The following is a 21,406-nucleotide window of genomic DNA, read 5'->3' as shown; positions in this document are numbered from 1 at the left end:
AGTGTCTGATCATTTTCTGGTGAAGGGTGGTAGGATCAACAGAAAATCCAGCAGTCCCGGCCACTAAATGGAGGACTGTTGCACATAAATAAAACTGGCTGAAGTGATAGTGCAGCTGCTGTTCTGGGTGGGGAAAGATTGCATACATTTCTTAACCAGCTTTCTGCTCTCTGAAACTAATGTGCTCTTTCTCTGAACAGAATAGAATAAGCAAAACAACAAACTTTACCAGAACCCAAGTAAATCTGAGCTTCTATGGGTCCTTAACACAAATGGGCACATACGTGACATCAAGATCTCTTCTGAAAAATGCAAATTCCTCCTTAGATCAGTAGGCAGGAACCTTGGAATACAGCTAGACCCAGCACTTACACTGATTCCCCAAATCCAAGCAATCTTCAAGAGCTGATTCTTTCATTTGCGACTACTACGCTGCCTTTCTCATTACCGAGAAGGCAACTCTTGTCACAGTTCTGCATGCCATGAAAACATCAAGACTGTATTACTTTAATGCACTCTACACTGGTCTGACTACAAGGGGGTCTACACCAGCTCCAATTGATTCAGAATGTTGCAGCAAGACCGATAGAAAGTAAGAGATATGACCACATTACACCATTTTTGCAAAAACTTCACTGGCTACCAGTACAATACAGGGCTAAATTCAAAACAGTGAATGTCTAATCTTCAAGCCCCGTAAAGGAAATGGCCAGGATCTTTTACACACCTGCAAGTTCACTAAGGTCCTCCCAAGGAGTATCCCTAACCACACCCTCTTCAAAGGACATCACACAAAGTGATATGCACCCGAGAAAGAAGGTTCTTTTTGGATCTCCATCTCCTTAGAATTTTTCTCTGGTTCTGACTGTGGATACTCACCAATGAGCCTTTGCCGGAGTAGCCCCTACACTCTGGAATGTATTCCCTTAAAGGCTTTGCTTAACACAAGACTATCTGTACTTCAGGAAGCAGGTGAAAGCATGGCTCTGTAATGGAAGAGGTAACTAACTTGCTTGTCACAGATCAGGAGTAAAAGTGGCTGCATCCATTGTAGCAGGACTTGATTATTTACTACCCTAGCTGAGATTATATTCAAGCACCTTTGACTCCTCTTTGTTTTATCTATCTATATGTTCATCTTCTTGGTCTATTAAAGAACGAAATGTCAAGTTGGGGCAGTCTAGATTGCCTGGGTAGAGGTGTAGTGGTTAGGTGCCGAAGGCGACATTGAAGAGGTGGGCTTTAAGCAGTGATTTGAAGATGGGCAGGGAGGGGGGCTGGTGTATGGGCTCGGGGAGTTTGTTCCACGCATGGAACCAGACATACCTTGTATTGTTCTTTGAATATTTTTACTAAATGTAATTTGTTTACTTATTCTTGTTGTACTACCTTGAGTGAATTTTCTTCATAACCCAGTAAATCAAGCCTAATTAATTAAATAAATAGTTTCCTCTTTTGGGTGCTGGGTCAATTTCACAGTATGAAGCCACCAATTCCCATAACTTGTGGCTCATATTGTGAGCCTGGCCCTGTGCACTAGAGGACACACACACTATTAAAGTGCCAATCCTTCTGCAGACCAAAGGGGCTGAGTTGCTGGGATAGGGTCTCTGGAGGAGAGAGGGAATTTTAAATACCTTATAGACTTATATGGTCTGTGCCAGAGCCGGTGGTTGGGAGGCGGGGATAGTGCTGGGCAGACTTATACGGTCAGTGCCCTGAAGAGCACAGGTACAAATCAAAGTAGGGTATACACAAAAAGTAGCACATATGAGTTGTCTTGTTGGGCAGACTGGATGGACCGTACAAGTCTTTTTCTGCCGTAATCTATTATGTTATCTGCTTTTTTTATTTTTACTACCCCCCCCCCCCTAGTGCTATTAAATGTCCTTCTTCATGTTAGCCATAGGTAGGTTGCAGCATGGCACTAACTTAGGTCTAGAGTGCCTATTGTCTTTGCATGGGTACTGCAACCAGTAAGCTATGAGTTAGAGCAGCAAAGGTTCCACTGAGAAGAAGGAAGTAGACAGTTACAGGTGACAGATACAATATTTAGCACAGAAAGTTGACTATTACTGTTATGTCCCAACATTCTGGTTTTCATCGTTATTTCTAGAGTCCCACACTTCTGCTTTTTAACACTTTTATATTAATCCATATTTAAAACGTTTGTGCTATGAGGTAAGAGTTTTGCCCAAGTCCCGGTAATGTTAAGTGCCCTACTCTAGCGACAGGCGATATCCTGTTCCATCGATATTTTCACCTTTTATAAGAACTCTTATGTGGCTTGAGCTTCAGCTGCTTCTGTAACACGAAGCCCGTAAGGTGCTTCTTAAACTTATATTTGTTTTTACTGCAGAATGCATTCTAGCTCTCCCATTCTACCCCTCAGCCCGGATCAGTAGTTATTGGCCCTCTCCCATGCACAAAGATCGGGCAGGCGCACCAGGTAGCTCTAAATAAATCATTAAGGGTAGCCCACACTGAACTACCCTGACGGCTGTCATCCTTGAGTTGCTGGTGTACGCCTCCGGCCATTGGACAGCGGGAAGGGGCAGGACTAGCGCACGGTGCGATTGGTGAAAGGGCGGAATGCTCCGCGTCCCCCCCTCCTCCGCGAAAACACCGTCACGTGACTCCCCTAGTAACCGTGCTGTTATTGGTGCGAGGTGTAGAGCGGCTGGGACCAAAAAAAAAAAAAATCTCTAGGGGCTGCGCGCTCTCTTTATTAATTGCTAATTCTGATCAGCCCTGCAGCTGCTGAGCTGCACGCTTATTGCCTAGCGCCAGACTAGTTCATTTTCTGCAAGGACTTTGTGCAATCATGAGTCACCTTTACGGCGGGTAAGTGATACTCGTCTGCGACCCTGCAAGTGATGCTCTTATGCGCTCCCCCAGCCGCTTTTTTGCTCTTTGAAAGTATCCTAAAAGGATGATAGGGGAGAAAGACGTGCGTGCAATTGAATGAGGGGGCGTGGACCACTGCAGCAGCGCTGGAGCACCAGCAGTCAGAGCTTAGGCTTCAGCTCATTGATGCTATGTCTTTCTTAGTCTAATGCAAAGATACTGTGCTTTCAGGAGCCCAGCCCCTATTTTTGCTAACTTTTATTAACTGGGATGGGCGGCGATGATTCTCACTTAGTGTTGAGTCAGCCTCTAAAGAAGACTTTCTTCTTGCTGCATCTCATTGCTTCACTTCTCCCTTTTTATGCCACTGCAATGCTGGTATTCACTCTCCCCTCCCACATATCCAGGATCTTCCTCCCCCATCCCCCCTCCCGATTCCGGTGTTACTGCAGCCTTTTCTTTTACTTTCTCGGTTTTGTTGAAGGAGTACCCTAATAGTTTACATAGGCTCCAGTATTTCAAAATGATTGATGGTGCCAATCATTTCATTCCTTCGTGGACACAATGAAGGAGCTTGCTAAATGGGGGGGGGGGGGGGGGGGGGGGTGCTCAGCACTTATTGGCAGGCATAGTACTGGTTCCTGTAATACAGCAGCAGGCTGAGAAGCCAGGTCAAATCCAACTGTGGCTCCTTGCATTCATGGATGTTATTTAACTCTCCATTACCTTGGGTACAAACTTGGACTAACTTTCTGTACCTGAACACGACTTACCTTGAAGTAACCTTGAGCTATAATTGGATAAAGAGGCTGAATCCAAAATCCCATCCCTTCCTTACTGGCATGGGCAGGGAGAAGGGGGTGGTGTTGTGGAAGACTTAGTTGTAAGGCCTGAACAGCACAGCAAGTGCATTGGGCAGAGAACAGGAGGAAGAAGGCAGACATGAAGAGGGCTGATGGAAGGCAAAGAAAAAGGGTATCTTTTTTTTTTTTTTTTTTGTGGTACAGCCAGTATGCAGGTACTTTCTCAGTCTCTAGTGGACTTGCAATCTTTTTTTTTTTTTTTTGTACCAGGGATAGTGAAGGGTTAAATGTAGAGGCTGACCAAATTTCGGTTTTGAATTTGGCATCGAAAACTACATGGAATTCAGGTTTGGGTTTCAGATGAAAATGCCTGAGCATTTTCGGTCACAACCAAAAACATTATCCTGCCGCCACTACAACAATGCCCCCGAGAGAAAACCCAGCCTGCTCACCAGCTCCACGTGTCCTCCCTGGTCCTGCCTTCTAAAGGCCCTGGTAGTCTAGTGCCTTCTTTGGGCAGGAGAATCCCGTGTAGTTCTTGTTCCCCCCTTTCAGATTGTTTCAAACTATGAGAATTGTTCTCCAGTCCTCTCCTCAAGTTCTCCTGATGATGCGATTCTAGCGAAACACACGTTGTGTAGAGAACAAAAAAAAATGAGAATTTGGAAGAATATTTGAATACATGAATATGAACTTTAGAATGAATAGAAGGAAAATTGTAAGTTCTACAACATTTTAAACACCAGCACGGATCCCGAGAGCGGTGGCACTATTGATGAGCACGAAGGGATCCTCAGCTGGCCTCCTCTGACCCCAAGCTAAGTAGTAGGGATTTTTCCACTGTTTAAGTGATACCTTTATACAGGCTTGACTCTGTTCAATCAGTCTACATTATTAAGGTGATGGTAGGGAGGGAGGGCAGAGGTGCGATGATGCTGAGGTTCATGTTGCTTTTCACTAGTCCAGCCACAGCAACATGATTTTACTGAGCACCCACTAAAATTAACAATAGCATGCTACAACTGTTATTCACGAGTGATTTACTACATTAAAAAAAAAAAAATCAAAACAATATTCATCAGTGATGTATAACGGTTTCTAATATATGTGCAGTTAAAATTTAATGCCAAGAAATATAGAGTGATGCTCTTGGGGTGTGGAAACCAGGGCCGTGCCTAGGGTCTCCGGCGCCCCCCTGCAGTTGGCCCCACGCCCCCCCCCCCCCCCGAAAACGATCGCTACACTACCCGCCCTCTTCTCCCCAGATCCTTTTCTTTTTGTTTAAATTTACCTCTGTCCGGCGGCAGTGCAGCGTTAGTGAGAAGGAGGCGGCGCTCCCCCGCCCCGACGTGTCAGTCTTCCCTTCGCTCAGTTCCCGCCTTCTTCTGACGTCAGAAGAAGGCAGGAACTGAGCGAAGGGAAGACTGACACGTCCTCACTAACGCTACGCTGCCGCCGGACAGAGGTAAATTTAAACAAAAAAAAAGGATCTGGGGAGAAGAGGGCAAGGTAAGCATGGTGCGGCGGGGCGCCCCCCAGAGGATGGCGCCCTCCTGCCATGCTTACCTCGCTTACTGTGTTGGCATGGCCCTGGTGGAAACCCAAAAGAGAGATACCGGATAGGAGGGTAGAGATTAGTAAGCTCGACTCAGGAGAGAGACCTTGGGGCGTTGGTGTCTGAGGATCTGAAGGTGAAGAAACAATGCGATGGCCATGGCCAGAAGGATGCTAGACTGCGTAGAGAGGGGTATAACCAGCAGAAGAAAGGAGGTGTTGATGCCCCTCTTCAAGTCGTTGGTGAGGTCCCACTTGGAGTATTGTGTTCAGTTTTGGAGGCCGTATCTTGCTAAAGATGTAAAAAGACTGGAAGCGGTGCAAAGAAAAGCTACGAAAATGGTATGGGATTTGCATTGCAAACCGTACGAGGAGAGACTTGCCGACCTGAACATGTATACCCTGGAGGAAAGGAGAAACGGGTGACATGGTACAGACGTTCAAATATTTGAAAGGTATTAATCTGCAAACGAACCTTTTCCGGAGACAGGAAGGTGGTAGAACTAGAGGACATGAATTGAGGTTGAAGGGGGGGCAGACTCAGGACTAATGTCAGGAAGTATTTTTTCACGGAGAGGGTGGTGGATATGTGGAATGCCCTCCCGCGGGAGGTGGTGGAGATGAAAACGGTAAAGGGATTCAAACATGCGTGGGGTAAACACAAAGGAATCCTGTTTAGAAGGAATGGTTCAGTGGAATCTTAGCAGAGATTGGGTGGTGACGCCGGTAATTGGAAACAAAACGTGATCTGGGCAGACTACTACGGTCTACGCCCTGATCGTGACTGAATAGATAGGGATGGGCTAGAGTGTAAATTTTAAGGGGCTTCGATGTTAGCTTCAGAACTTAGTACAAGAACAGTACTGGGCAGACTTCTACAATCTGTGCCCTGAGAAAGGCAAGGACAAATCAAACTCGGGTGTACATATAAAGTATCACATACCATGTAAAATGAGTTTATCATGTTGGGCAGACTGGGTGGACCGTACAGGTCTTTATCTGCCGTCATTTACTATGTTACTATGGTGATTTATTTATTGGGATTTATTAACTGCTTTTATGAAGAGATTCACCCATTGTTGTATATAGTAGGTACAGTTTAACATCAAACTTACAATATTGTTAACAGCATAACAATAGTAAAATGAACAAGTACAGACATAGACATAATGAAAGAGGAAAACTCAAAAGCAGCAAATTGAAACCTAATAACAGGACTACCATGAAATGGGATCAGAAATATACACATTTAACAGCACTGAAATTCAAATAACAGAGATATAATATGATGTAAGCATAATAGCAATGGAATCTAATATAATAATTCGCACCTCCAACGTTCTGAAGCTGACTCCGTGGCAGTGAAGCCGTGTAGTGTTCGTAGGGTTCGTAATCGCACTCACGATCACTGCCTTGCCCACTGGAAGTTCGTTCCCTCCCTCTGAGTTCCAGGGTCGTCGTCCGTTCCCCCTCCCTCCCAGTTCCAGGGTCGACGTCCCTCCCTCCCTCCCTTCCAGTTCTAGGCCCCCTCCCTCCGAATTTTAAAAGTCATCCTGACTTACCTCGCGCGGTAAAAAGTGTGCAGGCTCGGCACTTACTTCAGTTTTCCCTTCTCTGTCGCTCAGCTCTGGTCCTGCCCTTGTGGAAACAGGAAATGAGGGCGGGACCAGAGCTGAGAGACAGAGAAGGGAAAACTGAAGTAAGTGCTGAGCCTGCACGCTTTTTACCGCGCGAGGTAAGTCAGGATGACTTTTAAAATTCGGAGGGAGGGGGCCTGGAACTGGGAGGGAGGGGGGACCCTGGAACTGAGAGGGAGGGAGGGGGGATGCTGGAACTTCCTTTAAAAACATTAATGGCAGAAGGTGATTACCTTGCTAGTGCCTGTTTCATTTCAATGAGAAATGGGCTTTTTTTTACTAGTATCTAATAAGTACACAATTACAACTTTCAAATAACATTGCTGTGATACTAATGCTTTTCTGCAATACAGCTTACCATATAGCTGAGGGGCAAGTGCAGGTATATAGATGTGGACAAAATGCGTGATACAGAGTCAGTTGGGATAAATAAATGAGTGGCTAAACTAAAGGCAAGTTCTTTGTACAGATAGTCAAGATATAAGGAACTGGTCTAAGTTACAGTGGATGTAGCAAGCTAGTCCACGGCTCCTGGGATTTAGCTTTTCAAGCTGTGTTAGAGCTAAAATTGGATATGATTGTATAATGGTTGGATGATCATAAATTATTTTTGAACCCCAGGAAATGTTGAGTCCCAGGAGTAAAAATTAAAAAAAGGAGTAAGTTGCTTTATATTGCTTCACAAGAATCTATTATTTTTAAGGATATGATTACTTCTCAAGGGGTGGTTTGGGATTCCAAACTTTAATTCTGTTCTCACATATTAAAGATAAGCAGAACCTCATTTTTCTACCTCAGGAAAATGTGATCTTTGAGATAACTGTTGGATTTGAAGGCCATAAAAATATTGCTTCATGTAGTAATCCAGTCAATATATAACTCACTGCTTGCAGGAAGGTCACTGTACCATATAAAGAGATTGTAGTTGATCCAAAATACAGCACTAAATTTGCTTTATGATGCTAAGTTGAATGACCATCCTGCTTATAATCGAATGAGAAAAACGCCCAAGTTCCGACCTAAATCGGGAGATGGACGTTTATCTCACAAAAACGAATAAAGCGGTATAATCGAAAGCCGATTTTTGGACGTTTTCAACTGCAATCCATCGCGGATGCGGACAAAATTGATGGGGGCGTGTCAGAGGTGTGGCGAAGGCGGAACTGGGGCGTGGTTATCTGCCGAACAGAGATGGGCGCATTTCACCGATAATGGGAAAAAAGTATGCGTTTTTAGCTAGAATTTAGGACACTTTTCCTGGACCCTGTTTTTTCATGAATAAGGCCCCAAAAAGTGCCCTAAATGACCAGATGACCACTGGAGGGAATCGGGGATGACCTCCCCTGACTCCCCCAGTGGTCACTAACCCCCTCCCACCACAAAAAATGAAGTTTCTCAACTTTTTATTTTCACCCTCAAATGTCATACCCAGCTCCCTGACAGCAGTATGCAGGTCACTGGAGGAGTTGTTAGGGGGTGCAGTGGACTTCAGGCAGGTGGACCCAGGCCCATCCCCCCTACCTGTTACAATTGTGCTGCTTAATGCTTATTAGTCGTCCAACCCCCCCAAACCCACTGTACCCACATGTAGGTGCCCCCCTTCACCCCTTAGGGCTATAGTAATGGTGTAGACTTGTGGGCAGTGGGTTTTGAGGGGGATTTGGGGGGCTCAACACACAAGGGAAGGGTGCTATGCACCTGGGAGCTCTTTTACCTTTTTGTTTGGTTTTGTAAAAGTGCCCCCTAGGGTGCCCGGTTGATGTCCTGGCATGTGAGGGGGACCAGTGCACTACGAATCCTGGCCCCTCCCATGAACAAATGCCTTGGATTTATTCGTTTTTGAGCTGGGCGCTTTCATTTTCCATTATCGCTGAAAAACAAAAACGCCCAGCTCACACATTGTTGAATAAAACATGGGCGTCTATTTTTTCCTAAAATACGGTTCGGTCCGCCCCTTCACGGACCCGTTCTCGGAGATAAACGCCCATGGAGATAGGCGTTTTCGTTCAATTATGCCCCTCCATGTTACTCCTCATTTACAGGAACAGCATTGTTTACTGGTTTCTGCCCTTAAACCCTTTAATTCCATATTTATTTATTGAGATTTTATTAACTACCTTTATGAAGAGATTCACTCAAGGTGGTGTACAGCAGGTACAGTTTAACATAAACCTTAACAATTTTGTTAACAGCATAACAATAGTAAAATGATCAAGAATAAACATAAATACAATAAATGGGGTAAACATGAAAACAGTACATTTAAACCTAATAATAGAACTATCGTGAAACGGTATAAAAAATATGCACATTTAACAGCACTGGAATTCAAATACCAGAGATATAATACAATGTTAGCATAATACTAATGATACACCTAATAAGCATGCATTAGAACATTCAACTAACACAGATATGATGTTAAAGATTTTCTACAGTACAGCTTACCATATAACTGAGGGACCAAGAGCAGATAGTCAGTTGGGATAATTTGAGGGGTAGCTAATCTCAAGACAAGTTCTTTGTATAGTTAAGCAAGAGATAAGGAACTGATATAAGTTACAGTATGAGGCATATTTTCAAAGCACTTAGCCTTCCAAAGTTCCATAGGTTTCTATGGAACTAAGTGTTTTGAAAATATGCCTCAAAGTGTAGCAAGCTAGTCCAGGTGCTGAAGAAGTGTATAGTCAGTTACCCTATATATTAAAGGCTTGGGAAAATAGCATGGCCTTCACTTGCTTCCTGAAGTACAGGTATTCTCGAGTTATACGTAGCCCCTCGGGAAGTAAATTCCAGAGCATGAGGGCTACTCCTGAGAAGGCTCACTGGCGGGTATCGCATCATACAGTTTCTTTTGATGAGGGTACAGATAATGATGATCCTTGATAGGACCTTAGTGGTCTTAAAGATGTGAAAAGGGTAACTTTATTCTTTAAGTACTCTGGCCCATTTTGGCTGGGGACCCTGAAAATCAGACAAAGAGTTTTAAGTTTATCCCTGTAAAGGTACTGGTAGCCAGTGTAGGTTTTGCAGGAAAGGTGTGATGTGCAGAATTCTGAATTAGTTGGAGCTGATGCAAACACTTTTTGGTTTAGCCAGTGTACAGGACATTTACAATAGTCTAGTCGTGATGTTATCATAGCATGGACAACTGTGGTCAGATTTGTCCTTTCAATATATGGAGCGAGATTTCGTAGCTGCCATAGGTGATAGAGACAGTTTTTGAAGGTTATTTGAATTTGTGGGATCAGAGTGAGTGATGAGTCTAGCAGTATCTCAAAATTCCTGACCTGTGATTTTATGGGGAGTTCATACTTCCCAAAAGGCATTTTGAAGTCAGGTATTTATCCACTTGTGTTTTGATACCCAAATAAGTTTTATTTGGGTTCAGGCAAAGTTTGTTGTTGTTTGCCCATTTCTGAGTTGCGGTTAGGCAGGCAGTCAGATTACTCAGAGCTGTGGGTAGATCTGGCTCAGTGGGTATGAGTAGTTGCACATCATCAGCATAGATGTAGAATTTTGTGTCCATTGACTGAAGCAGCTCAGCCAGAGGCTTGAGGTAGATATTAAATAAAATGGGAGACAGTGTGGATGCCTGTGGCACCACACAGTCCAGTGCCCAAGGTAATGATGTGCTGTTGCTGAACAGAACTGATTGATGTCTATCTGACAGGATTTGAACCAAGTAAGTATTGTGCTACCTATTTATGCCAGTCTTGTAAGCATGATATTATGATCCACGGTGTCAAAGGCTGCCGAGAAATTGAGCAACACTAGTATCGAGGCAGAACCCCTGTCACAATTTCTGTACAGGCCATCAAGAAGGGACATGAGAACTGTCTCTGTTCCGTACCCAGGTCTGAAGCCAGATTGACATGGGTCTTGCCAATTACTTTCAATTAGCCAGTGGTTGAATTGACTGCAGACTGTCCATTCTATAAGTTTTGCCAGGAAAGGAATGTTATAGACTGGTCGGTAGTTTTCGAGCTTGTCCTGGTCCAGTGAGATCTTTTTCAGTATTGGGCACACCACAGCTCTTTCTAATGTTGGCAGCTGCCCTTTCATAAGAGAGGAGTTAACAATTTTAGTGGCCCCTTCAGTGAGGCCTGTGCTCGCTCTTTGTACAATCTGTGGTGAGCAGGACAGGCTGTAGGCCGTAGACCCTTCAGGAGTTTTTCAAGATATTCTTCAGTGACCTGATTGAATGAGTTCCAGATTGGCTTGCATGATGGGAGGGAGTGTTCTCTTCATTAGATGGCAGGAGCTTTGATGCGACTGTCTGTAGGTCCTGATGGAGAACCTTAATTTTGTTGACAAAGTAAGTGGCAAATCATTGCTGGTTAGTTGTGACTGGGAAGTCTGATTCTGTTGTGAGGTTTGCAGTAGGCTGTTTACTGTTTTAAATAGCTGCTTGGTTGAATTTGCAGCTTGTTCTATGTGCTGAGAAAAATATTGTTTTTTTGGCTGTTGTTACGGCCTGGCGGTACATTGCCATGTGTTTCTTACAGTATCTTCATCTAGGTGAGATTTTCTCCATTTTCTTTCAAGTTGGCGTCCTTGATGCTTAAAGATCCATAAATCTGGGGAGAACCATGGAAGACCCTCTAAGACCTTCTTTAGAGGGTCTGTTTTTTTTCTGATGCCATTGCTAAGCACGCATTCCAGATATCACCTGTTCTGTCACTGTCATCTTTTCATCCACATGAGGGTAGGACAAGGCCTCTAGCTAAAGTTTTCAGCAGTCAGATTTCTCATGTCTCTGATTTCCTTCTAAACTTTGATTGGGCCCATCTGTTTTATGTAGTCCTTAATAGAAAATTTGATTAGGAAATGATCAGTCCATGATAGTGGTGTTAACTCTATGCTACCAGCCTTGTGTTACAAGATGTCGACCCCTTTTCAGAACAGCAAGTCTAGCATATGGGCCTTTTCATAGGTTGGAGATTTTATCACCTGAATGAATCCTAGAGCTGCCATCGTATGAAGGAAAGCAGCAGTGGTGGTGTCTGGAGTTTCGATATATATGTTAAAGTTTCCCATGATCAGTAACCTAGGGTAGCTCAGGGTTGCCTCAGTCACCAGATTCAGCAATTCTTGCACAGATATGTGGTGTTGCGAGGTGCTCTGTAGATCACGAGCAACCACATTGCCTGCCCAATTTTACACTTACCCCCAGATTCTATAAACAGCGACTAAAGTTGCATGTACAAATCTGCATGCATAGCCGATTTGCACATGCAACTTGTTTAACAAGCAATTATTGGCACTAATTAGAATTACACGTGTGCAACTTTCTAAGCGTATTCTGTAAAGCGGTCCCTATAAATTCTAATACGTGGATCACAAAAGAGGGCCATAGAAGGGGCATGGACAGGTCATGGGCGTTCCTGAAAATTATGCGCTCTGTTACAGAATATGCCTGATCCACGCCTAAATAAGACATGGGCATTTACACCAGGTTTTATTTGTTGAAAATGGCTGTGCATAAATTTAGTTGCGGGACAGCCGCTACTCATATTCTATAAACTGCGCCAAACTCTAGGCAAGGTTTATAGAATACCGCTGTGCGTGGGATTTTTTTTGTGCTGATTCTTTTGGTGCCATATATAGAATCTGGCCCTTAGCATGCAAAGTTACATGCACAGGTTATCAAATAGGATCAGCTGCACGCATAACAAGTCAATTAGCTGCTAATTGACATTACCATTGGCTATAATTGGTCTTACTTGGCACTAATTAGCAGTTACATTTGTAACTTTTATGTCGGTATTCTATAAATTGTCTGTGCAAAACCCATTGTGTAGAGCTCCAAGGTGTTGTGGACATGGGAGGGGCATAAGGAGCGTGCCTAACACTTATGGGTTATAGAATACTGGCAGTTACGTAACTAGCTGCCTACAGTTAGGTGCAGGCAATTAAGCCAGCTGTTGAGCTGGCATAAGTGCCCACGCCTAAAGTCAGGTGCATTACTTAAGACTTACACTCATATCCTATAACGGCAATTGATACAGAATCTGCGTTTAGCGTGTAGCATCCCAGTGCCTCACTTTGGATGATCTATACAGAATTACTCCCGTAAATTTTAAGATCTTGATGTTGACCCATCAGGTCCACTATATGGGGGATTCCTCATTACTTACATTCAGTTCTTCTTCCTTATCATCCTTCTCATTCTCTCCAGTCCTCACAGGCAAATCTTTCAGTGATTCCTTCCAGTACAAAACTCTGGGTGGATATCTCGCATCATACTGATTTTAGTTGTGTTCCGTCTACATTGTGGAACTCTCTTCCTTTAGATCTAAGACAAGAGCTGGTCTGTATTCAAAGTGATTTAACTGGCTAGAAACGGCCGCTGACCAGTTAAATTGCTTATTCTGGACTATCCACTAATTTTCAGCAGCACTTAAGTGGTTATCGCCACTCAAAATTAGCAGTTAGGTCATAAGTGAAAGTGACCTGTTTTGGGGGTGTTCCAGGGGCAAAGTCAGCACTTGGCTAGTTAAGCGCCAATAGCCAGCACTTAACCAGCCAGGGTAACTGCATAAAAGTCAGTCCAGTCTTTATGTGACGACCCATGGCCATTTAAGTCTGAATGTTGACTTAAGCGGCCATGTGTTAGCTGGAACCGCATAAACCAGAAGTTCAGTGGCTCGGCATTTAATATCTGGGAATAATACGACAGCTGTCGGCAAAACGTTCACTGCCACCAGCTGAATATTTACCCCGAGGTGTCTTATTGAAAATTCAAAATAGCTCTTAACACCTGGCTTTTTAAGCAACCTTTTAATATTATAGGTTAATTTTATATGTTTTTATGTTTTTTAACCAGTTTGATAGAAATCTTCTTGGTTTATCTCCGGTTATTTATTGTCTTATGGGAATTATTGTTGTGTGATTCATTTTCCCTTCCTTTTGTGGATTTTGTCAATGTGTTTTTATAATATTGTAACAGTTCATGTACTTTTATTGTAAACTGCTTTGATATTGTTAATTTAAGGGGTAGATATTCAGCCGGCGGCAGTCAATGTGTTTTGGCCACCACCAGCTTTATCCCTGGATATTCAGCACTGGGTAGTGTTCAGGCACCGGCATTGTATATCTGGGAATATGCATCCAGTTAAACCTTATGTAGTTATTAATTATTTTTATTTGTAAATTTTGAAAATTACATCAAGTATCCCTTGAAAAGCAAAGTAATATTGATACATAATAGTTTAGTTTATTAATAGTTTCTATCCTGCTTTAACTGGTTAGGCATAACTAAGCGGTTTACGTACCACAACACATATATGGAAAAGGAACGTCATTGTTATGATAGGAAAGTGGTAAAAGTAATACAGTTACACCATACCGGATACATACAAATAGATTAGGAGGAGTGGGTAATGAGAAATTAAGTAAAAGGGAAGGAGGCAAGGAGGAGGGGTGAAAAGTGGTAGGCAAACCTTATTTACCTGGAGATCTGAATGCTTATATAAAGAGAGGGGTCTTGAGTTCAGATTGAAATGTTTTAATAATGTGTTACTGCGGATGGATAATGAGAGGTTATTCCAAACATGGGGCGCCATAAAGAAGAAAGTGCAGTTTCTTGTAGATTCTAAATGTGCAAACTTTGGGCCAGGAAGAATCAATTGATGATCGTTTATTGAACGTAGAACCTGTGCTGGACAGTATAGAATTGTTAGAGAGGAGAGGTAATCAGGGGAGCCGATCCGAAGAGCCTTAAAAGTTAAGATAGCTATCTTTTAAGTGATGCATTGACAAACTGGTAACCAATGGAATTGCTTAAGTAAGGGAGTAGTATGATCGTAACAGGTAGCATGACAAAAGAACGCAAATTGCAGTGTTTTGCATGGATTGCAGTTTATTTATTGTTGATTTGTGGTAGCCAAGCATAGATGATATTGCAATAGTCTAGACAAGATGTGAAAAAGGATAGTATGAGGGCGTGCAACTGGTTCTTAATCTCCGAAAGTGTACATACATGTGCATGCATTTAGACATTAACTTATAGTATTCTGTAATGTACTTGCATAAATGTGTGCCCCACTCATGTGCATGCCCACCTGTAAAATAGGCGGTATGTAAGATATGCATGTATTTAACAGAACAGCCACAGTCGCATATCTGGCATATACACACCAATGCATATACACTAGTATTCTGAATATTTGTGTGCGAAACTGGTATGTAAATGCTACCGCCCACTTTGCAAAATTACCCCCTTAATGAGATACATCCATGAATAGCATTTCAATCTAGCTGACTTCTAGTGATGAATACCTTATATTCCAAAGAACACGAAAGAGAAAATAGGAAAAAGAAATACAATATTATCATGAACAGGAAAAGAAGGGGGTGGAGGGGTGAGGAGAAAGAAAATCACTCTACATCCAGAGAAATGTGAAGTAAATAAGGAAACTTAGTAAAGGCAAAAGGGGCAAAAACTCATCAGGAGAGTCAAAGAACAAAAACTATCTGGAGAAGAACAGTTCAGTTACACCACTGCGAATGGACAGGGCAACAGTAATCACTAGACTAGGCGGAGATTTTTTTTGCCATCAATAACACTTCAATTATTGAGGATCAAAAAACATATTAATTATTATCCTCAACCTTAATACAATATTTACAAGGAAACAGAAGGAAAAACGTTGCCCCCAGGGCCACCACTTGCGTGCACAAAGCTAAAACGTCTTACATCTCACTTGTATGGGCCTAGAGAAATCAGGAAATATACATTGACCCAAAAACAAAACATCTCTATAGTGGAAAAACAGTCTCAGAACCCAGTTCTGATCAGGTTCAAGGGCAAAAGTGGCTATAGTTTCATGATTTAGAACCTTCTGTTGAGAATTTTCCAGGAGATTAGTTAACTCCAGACTGTCCGCTGTCACATCTCCAGGCTGGTTCACAGTTTTTATATAGTAAGCTCTTGAAATTGGAGAAATAGAGGGAGATAATCGAACGGGGGTGCTCATCTCTAAGGGCAGCCCTGTAAAGGGGCGGGGCAACCAGTATTATCGACGTCCATCTTTTGTTTCGATAATATGGTTGGGGATGCCCAAATCATGAAATTTAGGTCGACCTTAGAGATGGTCATCCCCGGTTTTCGTCGATAATGGAAACCGAGGACGCCCATCTTAGAAACGACCAAATCCAAGCAGTTTGGTCGTGAGAGGAGCCAGCATTCTTAGTGCACTGGTCCCTGACCGATCCGGAAAGGGCATTCATGAATGAAATTGCATGCAAATGAGCTGCTCGCTGAGGACGTCCAAAATGCCTTTGCTATTCCTCCAGTACCCTCTTTATTTATTTGTTTGGATTTTGGATCACAAGTAGCACCAGTGGGATTTGAACTGGCCACCTCTAGATTGCAAGACCAGTGCTCTAACCACTATGCCACTCTGCCACTCCTCCACTCTACTCCACTCCCTTGAAATGTGGCCATCCCTTTGGGGGGCAGTTGAGGACGTCCAAAATGTTTGAAAGGACATCCATGCCTTCGTTATACCTCCGCTGACACACACATACCTCCTCCCCCAGGGACCTGCATACTGCCCCCCCCCCCCCAGAGGGATGGCCAAAAGATGAGCAGTGGAGGACGCAGCATATGTGTGGCTTGTCTCCTTCTGACCACTGCAGGACAGTGCACAGGGATGAACAGACTAGGCAAACCTCTACAAGGAATGGTGAATCTGGTGTCTTCCAGCCCCCTTCCCCCTCCCCACCAAATACTTGAGAGCCACTGAATTAACATCCAAATGGGTCCCTCCTAAACATTTGATACTACTCAGATGCCTAGTTTGTCTAAGCTGAAACAACCTTCAGTAATTGGTAATAATCAGAGATCTGGGTGTTCAGGATTTGCTACTATGAGGGGGGGGGGGGACTTTCTCTGTGCTTTTTGCTCAGTAGAACACACAATTCCAGGGGCACATGGCCCCCTTCGGTCTCCTCTGCAAAAAGTTAAATAAAGAAAAACACTCCTCCGCAGCTTAATCTCACATCAGCTTCCACTAAACAAAACCAATTGTGTGGTTTGCCCTTCAGATGTTCTGTAATCTTTATTGCTGGAACTGCTGAGGGATATTTAATACATAAAGTATCAGTTATCCCAACACCTAGGTTTAGTTGGTAGTGTTAGTTCAAGGCTCTAGTCACGTGTTCAGGATCCATGCCCATTTTCTCATTCCCAGCTTAAATAATTCACTTATTTGTCTTGTTGTCTGTCCTGATTAGATTGTGGTTTTTTTTTTTATTTAACCATTTTAGAATTTTTACAAGCCATTTACAAACTTGAGTAGGCAATACAGATTCATATTTTGAAATCATAACATGCAAATAATAAGGGAAAAAAAATAAAATTTTCTGAAGACTGGGTTGAGAAACATAGTGTTAGGGTATCGCACATCAGTCACTGTCTCATGTAAATCTGAGATTGCCAGTGATGAGAAAAAAAACCATCTAATTCTAAATAGCGAGAAAAAAAAATCAAATGTTTTATCTTTGGAAATACTGCATTTGTGAAGAATGATTATTCTCAGTGGAGGTCTTCTATAATAGTAAGGCATACCTGTAACTCCCAATAAAACAAACAAGCCTGTTTAAAAAAAACCAACAACACAAACAGACTCCAACAAGAGGCTGTGAAAGCGAGCGGAGAAAGAGGCACTAGGAATAAGTCCTGCAGAAGAAGTGGTGTCAGAAAGCAGGCAGACTTCTATTCCATTCTGAGCCATCCCCACGGTGCTGCGGCTTTCGTTCACAAGGGACCGATACATTGTTTCTGCAGACTGTAGGGATCCTATAATAAAGTTACCTAATTATCATACAAACAACATTATATTTATCACCGTATAACTGCAAAAGCTGTAAGGCAGTTAATTTAAAACACCTCAATAATGTGATAGTTTGCAGTCTTGGCAGTTTTCCCAAGCCGAAGGAACTGGGGATAGCTGTGACAGAGCGGTGATTGTTCCTGTGGCTGCCTTCCTCCCTTCCATCCGGAGCCTGGCTGGAGGGAAGCAGCACCAATAAGACACTTCATCTTGAGCCCAGAAGCAGTGGAAGTAAAATGAGCTAGAAACTCATTAGGCCCCCCTCTCCCTGATTAGAAAATAAGTGCCATGTCTCTTTCATTTTGTATTAGAAAGATGATTGTCAGTGTTGGGGAGTTAAGAGCGAATTCAACATTTTATCAAGGCCTTTTTCATCTGCCTGTACCTGCACCTTTTTTTTTCTTTGCTTGGGCTGCTTGGAATTTACAGAAGGTGAGGGGCTGAATTACATGGCAGAGTACAGTAGTTGCACCTCTGTTCTTGTCTTCTCTGGTCTCACCTTCTCCCCTCCTAATGTCAGTAGGCTGCAGGCTGGGTGGGGAAAACCCTGGAGGAGCAGGAATCGGTGGACTATTTTCTTCAGGGTATATTTTCCTTTGGTTTCCTTTTAATTTCCTCCTCATTTTATTGAGTGAGTGTCTCAATGTACATACAATGGACTAAATTCTATAGATGGCGCCAACCCCCCTCCCCCCCCCCACTTAGCGCTATTCTATAAATGACACTTAAAATTAGGTGCTGTTCATAGAATAGCGTGCTTAGCTTTGGCAACTGTGACTACATTTAGGCATGACCATTTACTCCAGTGAAACTTTGGTATAAATTCCCATACCTGAATTAGGTGCGTATCCCTTTTATTCTATAACAGTGGTCATAAATTAAAGGAATGCCTCCGATCCGCCCATGGCCTCTTATGGCCCTGCTCCCTTTTTGAACCCGCATGTAAAATTTATGCAGGTAAATTTTTTAATTAAATCCAATTAGCACCATTAGTTACTTGTTAAAATCTCTATCGGCGCTGATTGGCTCGTTATTCAATTAAATTGCAGACACACATTTCCACACACAATTTCTAGTGATCTTTTTTTTTTTTTTTTATATTGTTTATTTATACATTTTTCAATATCAACCAAATTCAGTATTCATAACTTACATAACCATTTTGTACTTGTAATAACTTAGTATATTGAACATAAACATTGAGAAAAAAGGATATCTAACAGCGTCATCTATTATCACTCAATAAAGCCTTGACCTTATTTCCCCCGTTCCCTCCCCTTTTCCCCCCAACCCTACGTCTGTGTGTGTAACGTAACTGTTGCTATGTTCTTGGAGGCCCATGTAGTGTACAGATCCCATATCTTGTGGTATTGAACAATTTGCCCATTACGTATTGCTGTAAGCTTAGACATCACTTGGATGGATCTTAGTTTATTTATAACCACTGACAGATCAGGTAAGTGTGATTTTTTCCACCATGCTGCCAGGACCATCTTTCCTGATACAAACACCTGTGTGGCAAACCTGTGGATGTGATTTTTGATTCCTGGTGGCTTAAAATGTAGTAGGCATGTGTACAGTGTCATTGGGTATTGTATCCCCGTCACCTTGTTAATAAAATCCCCTATCTTTTCCCAATATCTTTGTGCCTGATCGCACGCCCACCATATATGATACATATCTCCTATCTCTCCACACTGCCGCCAGCATAAGGCAGAGCCCGATCGATACATAGCTGTCAAGCGGCTGGGAGTGTAATACCAACTATACAAAACCTTGTGTCCACTCTCAATTAATGAACTGGATATCGATACTCTCAGAAGAGATTTAAAGGCCTGTGCCCATTGTATGGATTCGAATGATACTCCCGTTGCCAATTCCCATTTTTTTGTGTAATGTTCCACCGGCTGGGACCAGGAAAGCAAGGCCCTATATATCCTTGAAATACAACCTCGTTCCCCTCCTCCCATCATCCCCTTTTCCAACACTGTTTCGGCTAGGCTCAGCTCCTCCCCTGCATCGCGGCAGATAAAGTCTCGCACCTGGTAGTACTGAAATACCTGAAGAGGTGAGAGCCCATGATCCTGACGCAACACCTGAAAGGGAGGGACCTGCCCCTCTTCGGACATTTGCCCCAATGTACATAATCCCATGACCTCCCACTCCTCATATGTTTTATCAATTGCTCCTGGCCCAAATTGAGGTGTGAATCTAAGGAATGCATGTTTAAAATACTTTCTCTCTGAGAAAAATTTCTCCCTAATCTTATACCATGTATTTAGTGGCCATTGGATCAGGGGAGGGCTGTCTTTTATTACCTTTTTCAATTGTTGTTTTTGTAGCCAAGGTATAGCCCTGAGTAAAAATGGTTTTAACCAACTCTGTTCTATGCGCTCCCATATCTTTCCCTTATTTTGCATCCACATCGCCAAAATTCTTAAGTGAGCTGCATGGTAATATTCACGGATTGCCGGAACCCCCATACTTCCCCTATCTTTTAATTGACACAACACCTCCCGTCGGACCCGGGGTGGTCTTTTCCTCCAGATAAAGGAAAATATTTTTCTTTGCAGACCCCGAAAAAAGTCTTCAGGAATGTCAATTGGTAAGGCCATAAATAAATACAGGAGCTTTGGGAGAACCATCATTTTAACAGCGCTAATCCTACCTACCCATGATAATGTTAAGCCCTCCCATTTCTCCAACTCCCGAAACAATTCTAGCGCTTTTGCCGGGAAATTACTTTTGTAAACTTCTTCTATACTTCGAGGTATATTTACCCCCAAGTATTTGATATATTTATGTGCCCATCTGTATGGGAACTGGGTTTTCAATTGATCTAATTGTGTATCAGTTATGTTTATATCCAGTGCCTCTGATTTGTCAAAGTTTATTTTAAAGCCTGATACAGCTCCATAGACTTGTATTTCCTCTCCAATCAATGGAAAAGCTGATATGGGATCTTTTAAGAGCAGCAGAATATCATCCGCAAAAAGAAGTATTTTAGTTTCAATCCCCCCTCCTCGTAAACCTCGTATTCCAGCGTTTGCTCTGATTTTGGCTGCAAAGGGCTCCATAACCAGAGCAAACAGCATTGGTGACAATGCGCAGCCCTGTCTAGTGCCTCTATGAAGAGAAAATGGGCGGGACAAAATCCCGTTAACTCGTACCCCTGCTCTTGGGAATCTGTATATAGATTTTAGCCATTCCGCAAACCTCCCTTCAATACCCGCCTTCTTTAATACTGCAAAAAGAAAAGGCCAGCTGACACGATCGAAAGCCTTTTCAGCATCCAGAGAGAGTATACACATTGGAGAATTTGTGAGCTGTGCCCCTTGTATTACCTGCAGTGTCCTCCTTATGTTATCAAAGGTTTGGCGGTTCTGTACAAAGCCTGCTTGATCTTCATGTGTTAGCATGGGAAGATATTTCTGCAATCTAGTAGCTAAAATCTTAGTAAATATCTTATAATCTACCCCCAATAATGAGATAGGCCTATAAGAGCTACATATGAGAGGATCTTTGCCTGGTTTGGGAAGTACTGTAATGGTCGCCAAGTTCCAAGTTGGTGGTAAGCCAGTGACCTCATTTATGGAGTTGAAAACTTTTAATAAAATGGGAGATAATATCTTCCCAAAGCACCTATAAAATTTGTTGGTAAACCCATCAGGCCCTGGTGCTTTATTAGGTAACAATCCTTTAATCGTCTGCTCAACCTCTTCTA

General features: G+C 42.8%; 1 protein-coding gene across 1 annotated transcript in view; it reads left to right on the top strand.

The window, feature by feature from the left end:
• The first annotated feature begins 2,731 nt into the window (after positions 1–2,731).
• The window catches only part of ERICH3 (glutamate rich 3), a 155,319-nt gene continuing 136,644 nt past the window's right edge, over positions 2,732–21,406 (top strand). The window contains exon 1 of the mRNA XM_030207719.1: positions 2,732–2,844. Coding sequence (XP_030063579.1) covers positions 2,825–2,844 — 20 coding nt within the window. The 5' untranslated portion in view covers positions 2,732–2,824. The remainder of the gene's footprint in view (positions 2,845–21,406) is intronic.

The sequence above is a fragment of the Microcaecilia unicolor genome, chromosome 6, assembly GCF_901765095.1.
Source record: "Microcaecilia unicolor chromosome 6, aMicUni1.1, whole genome shotgun sequence".
In the NCBI taxonomy this organism is placed as follows: Eukaryota; Metazoa; Chordata; class Amphibia; order Gymnophiona; family Siphonopidae; genus Microcaecilia; species Microcaecilia unicolor.
This window is presented reverse-complemented; position numbering and strand designations above follow the sequence as displayed.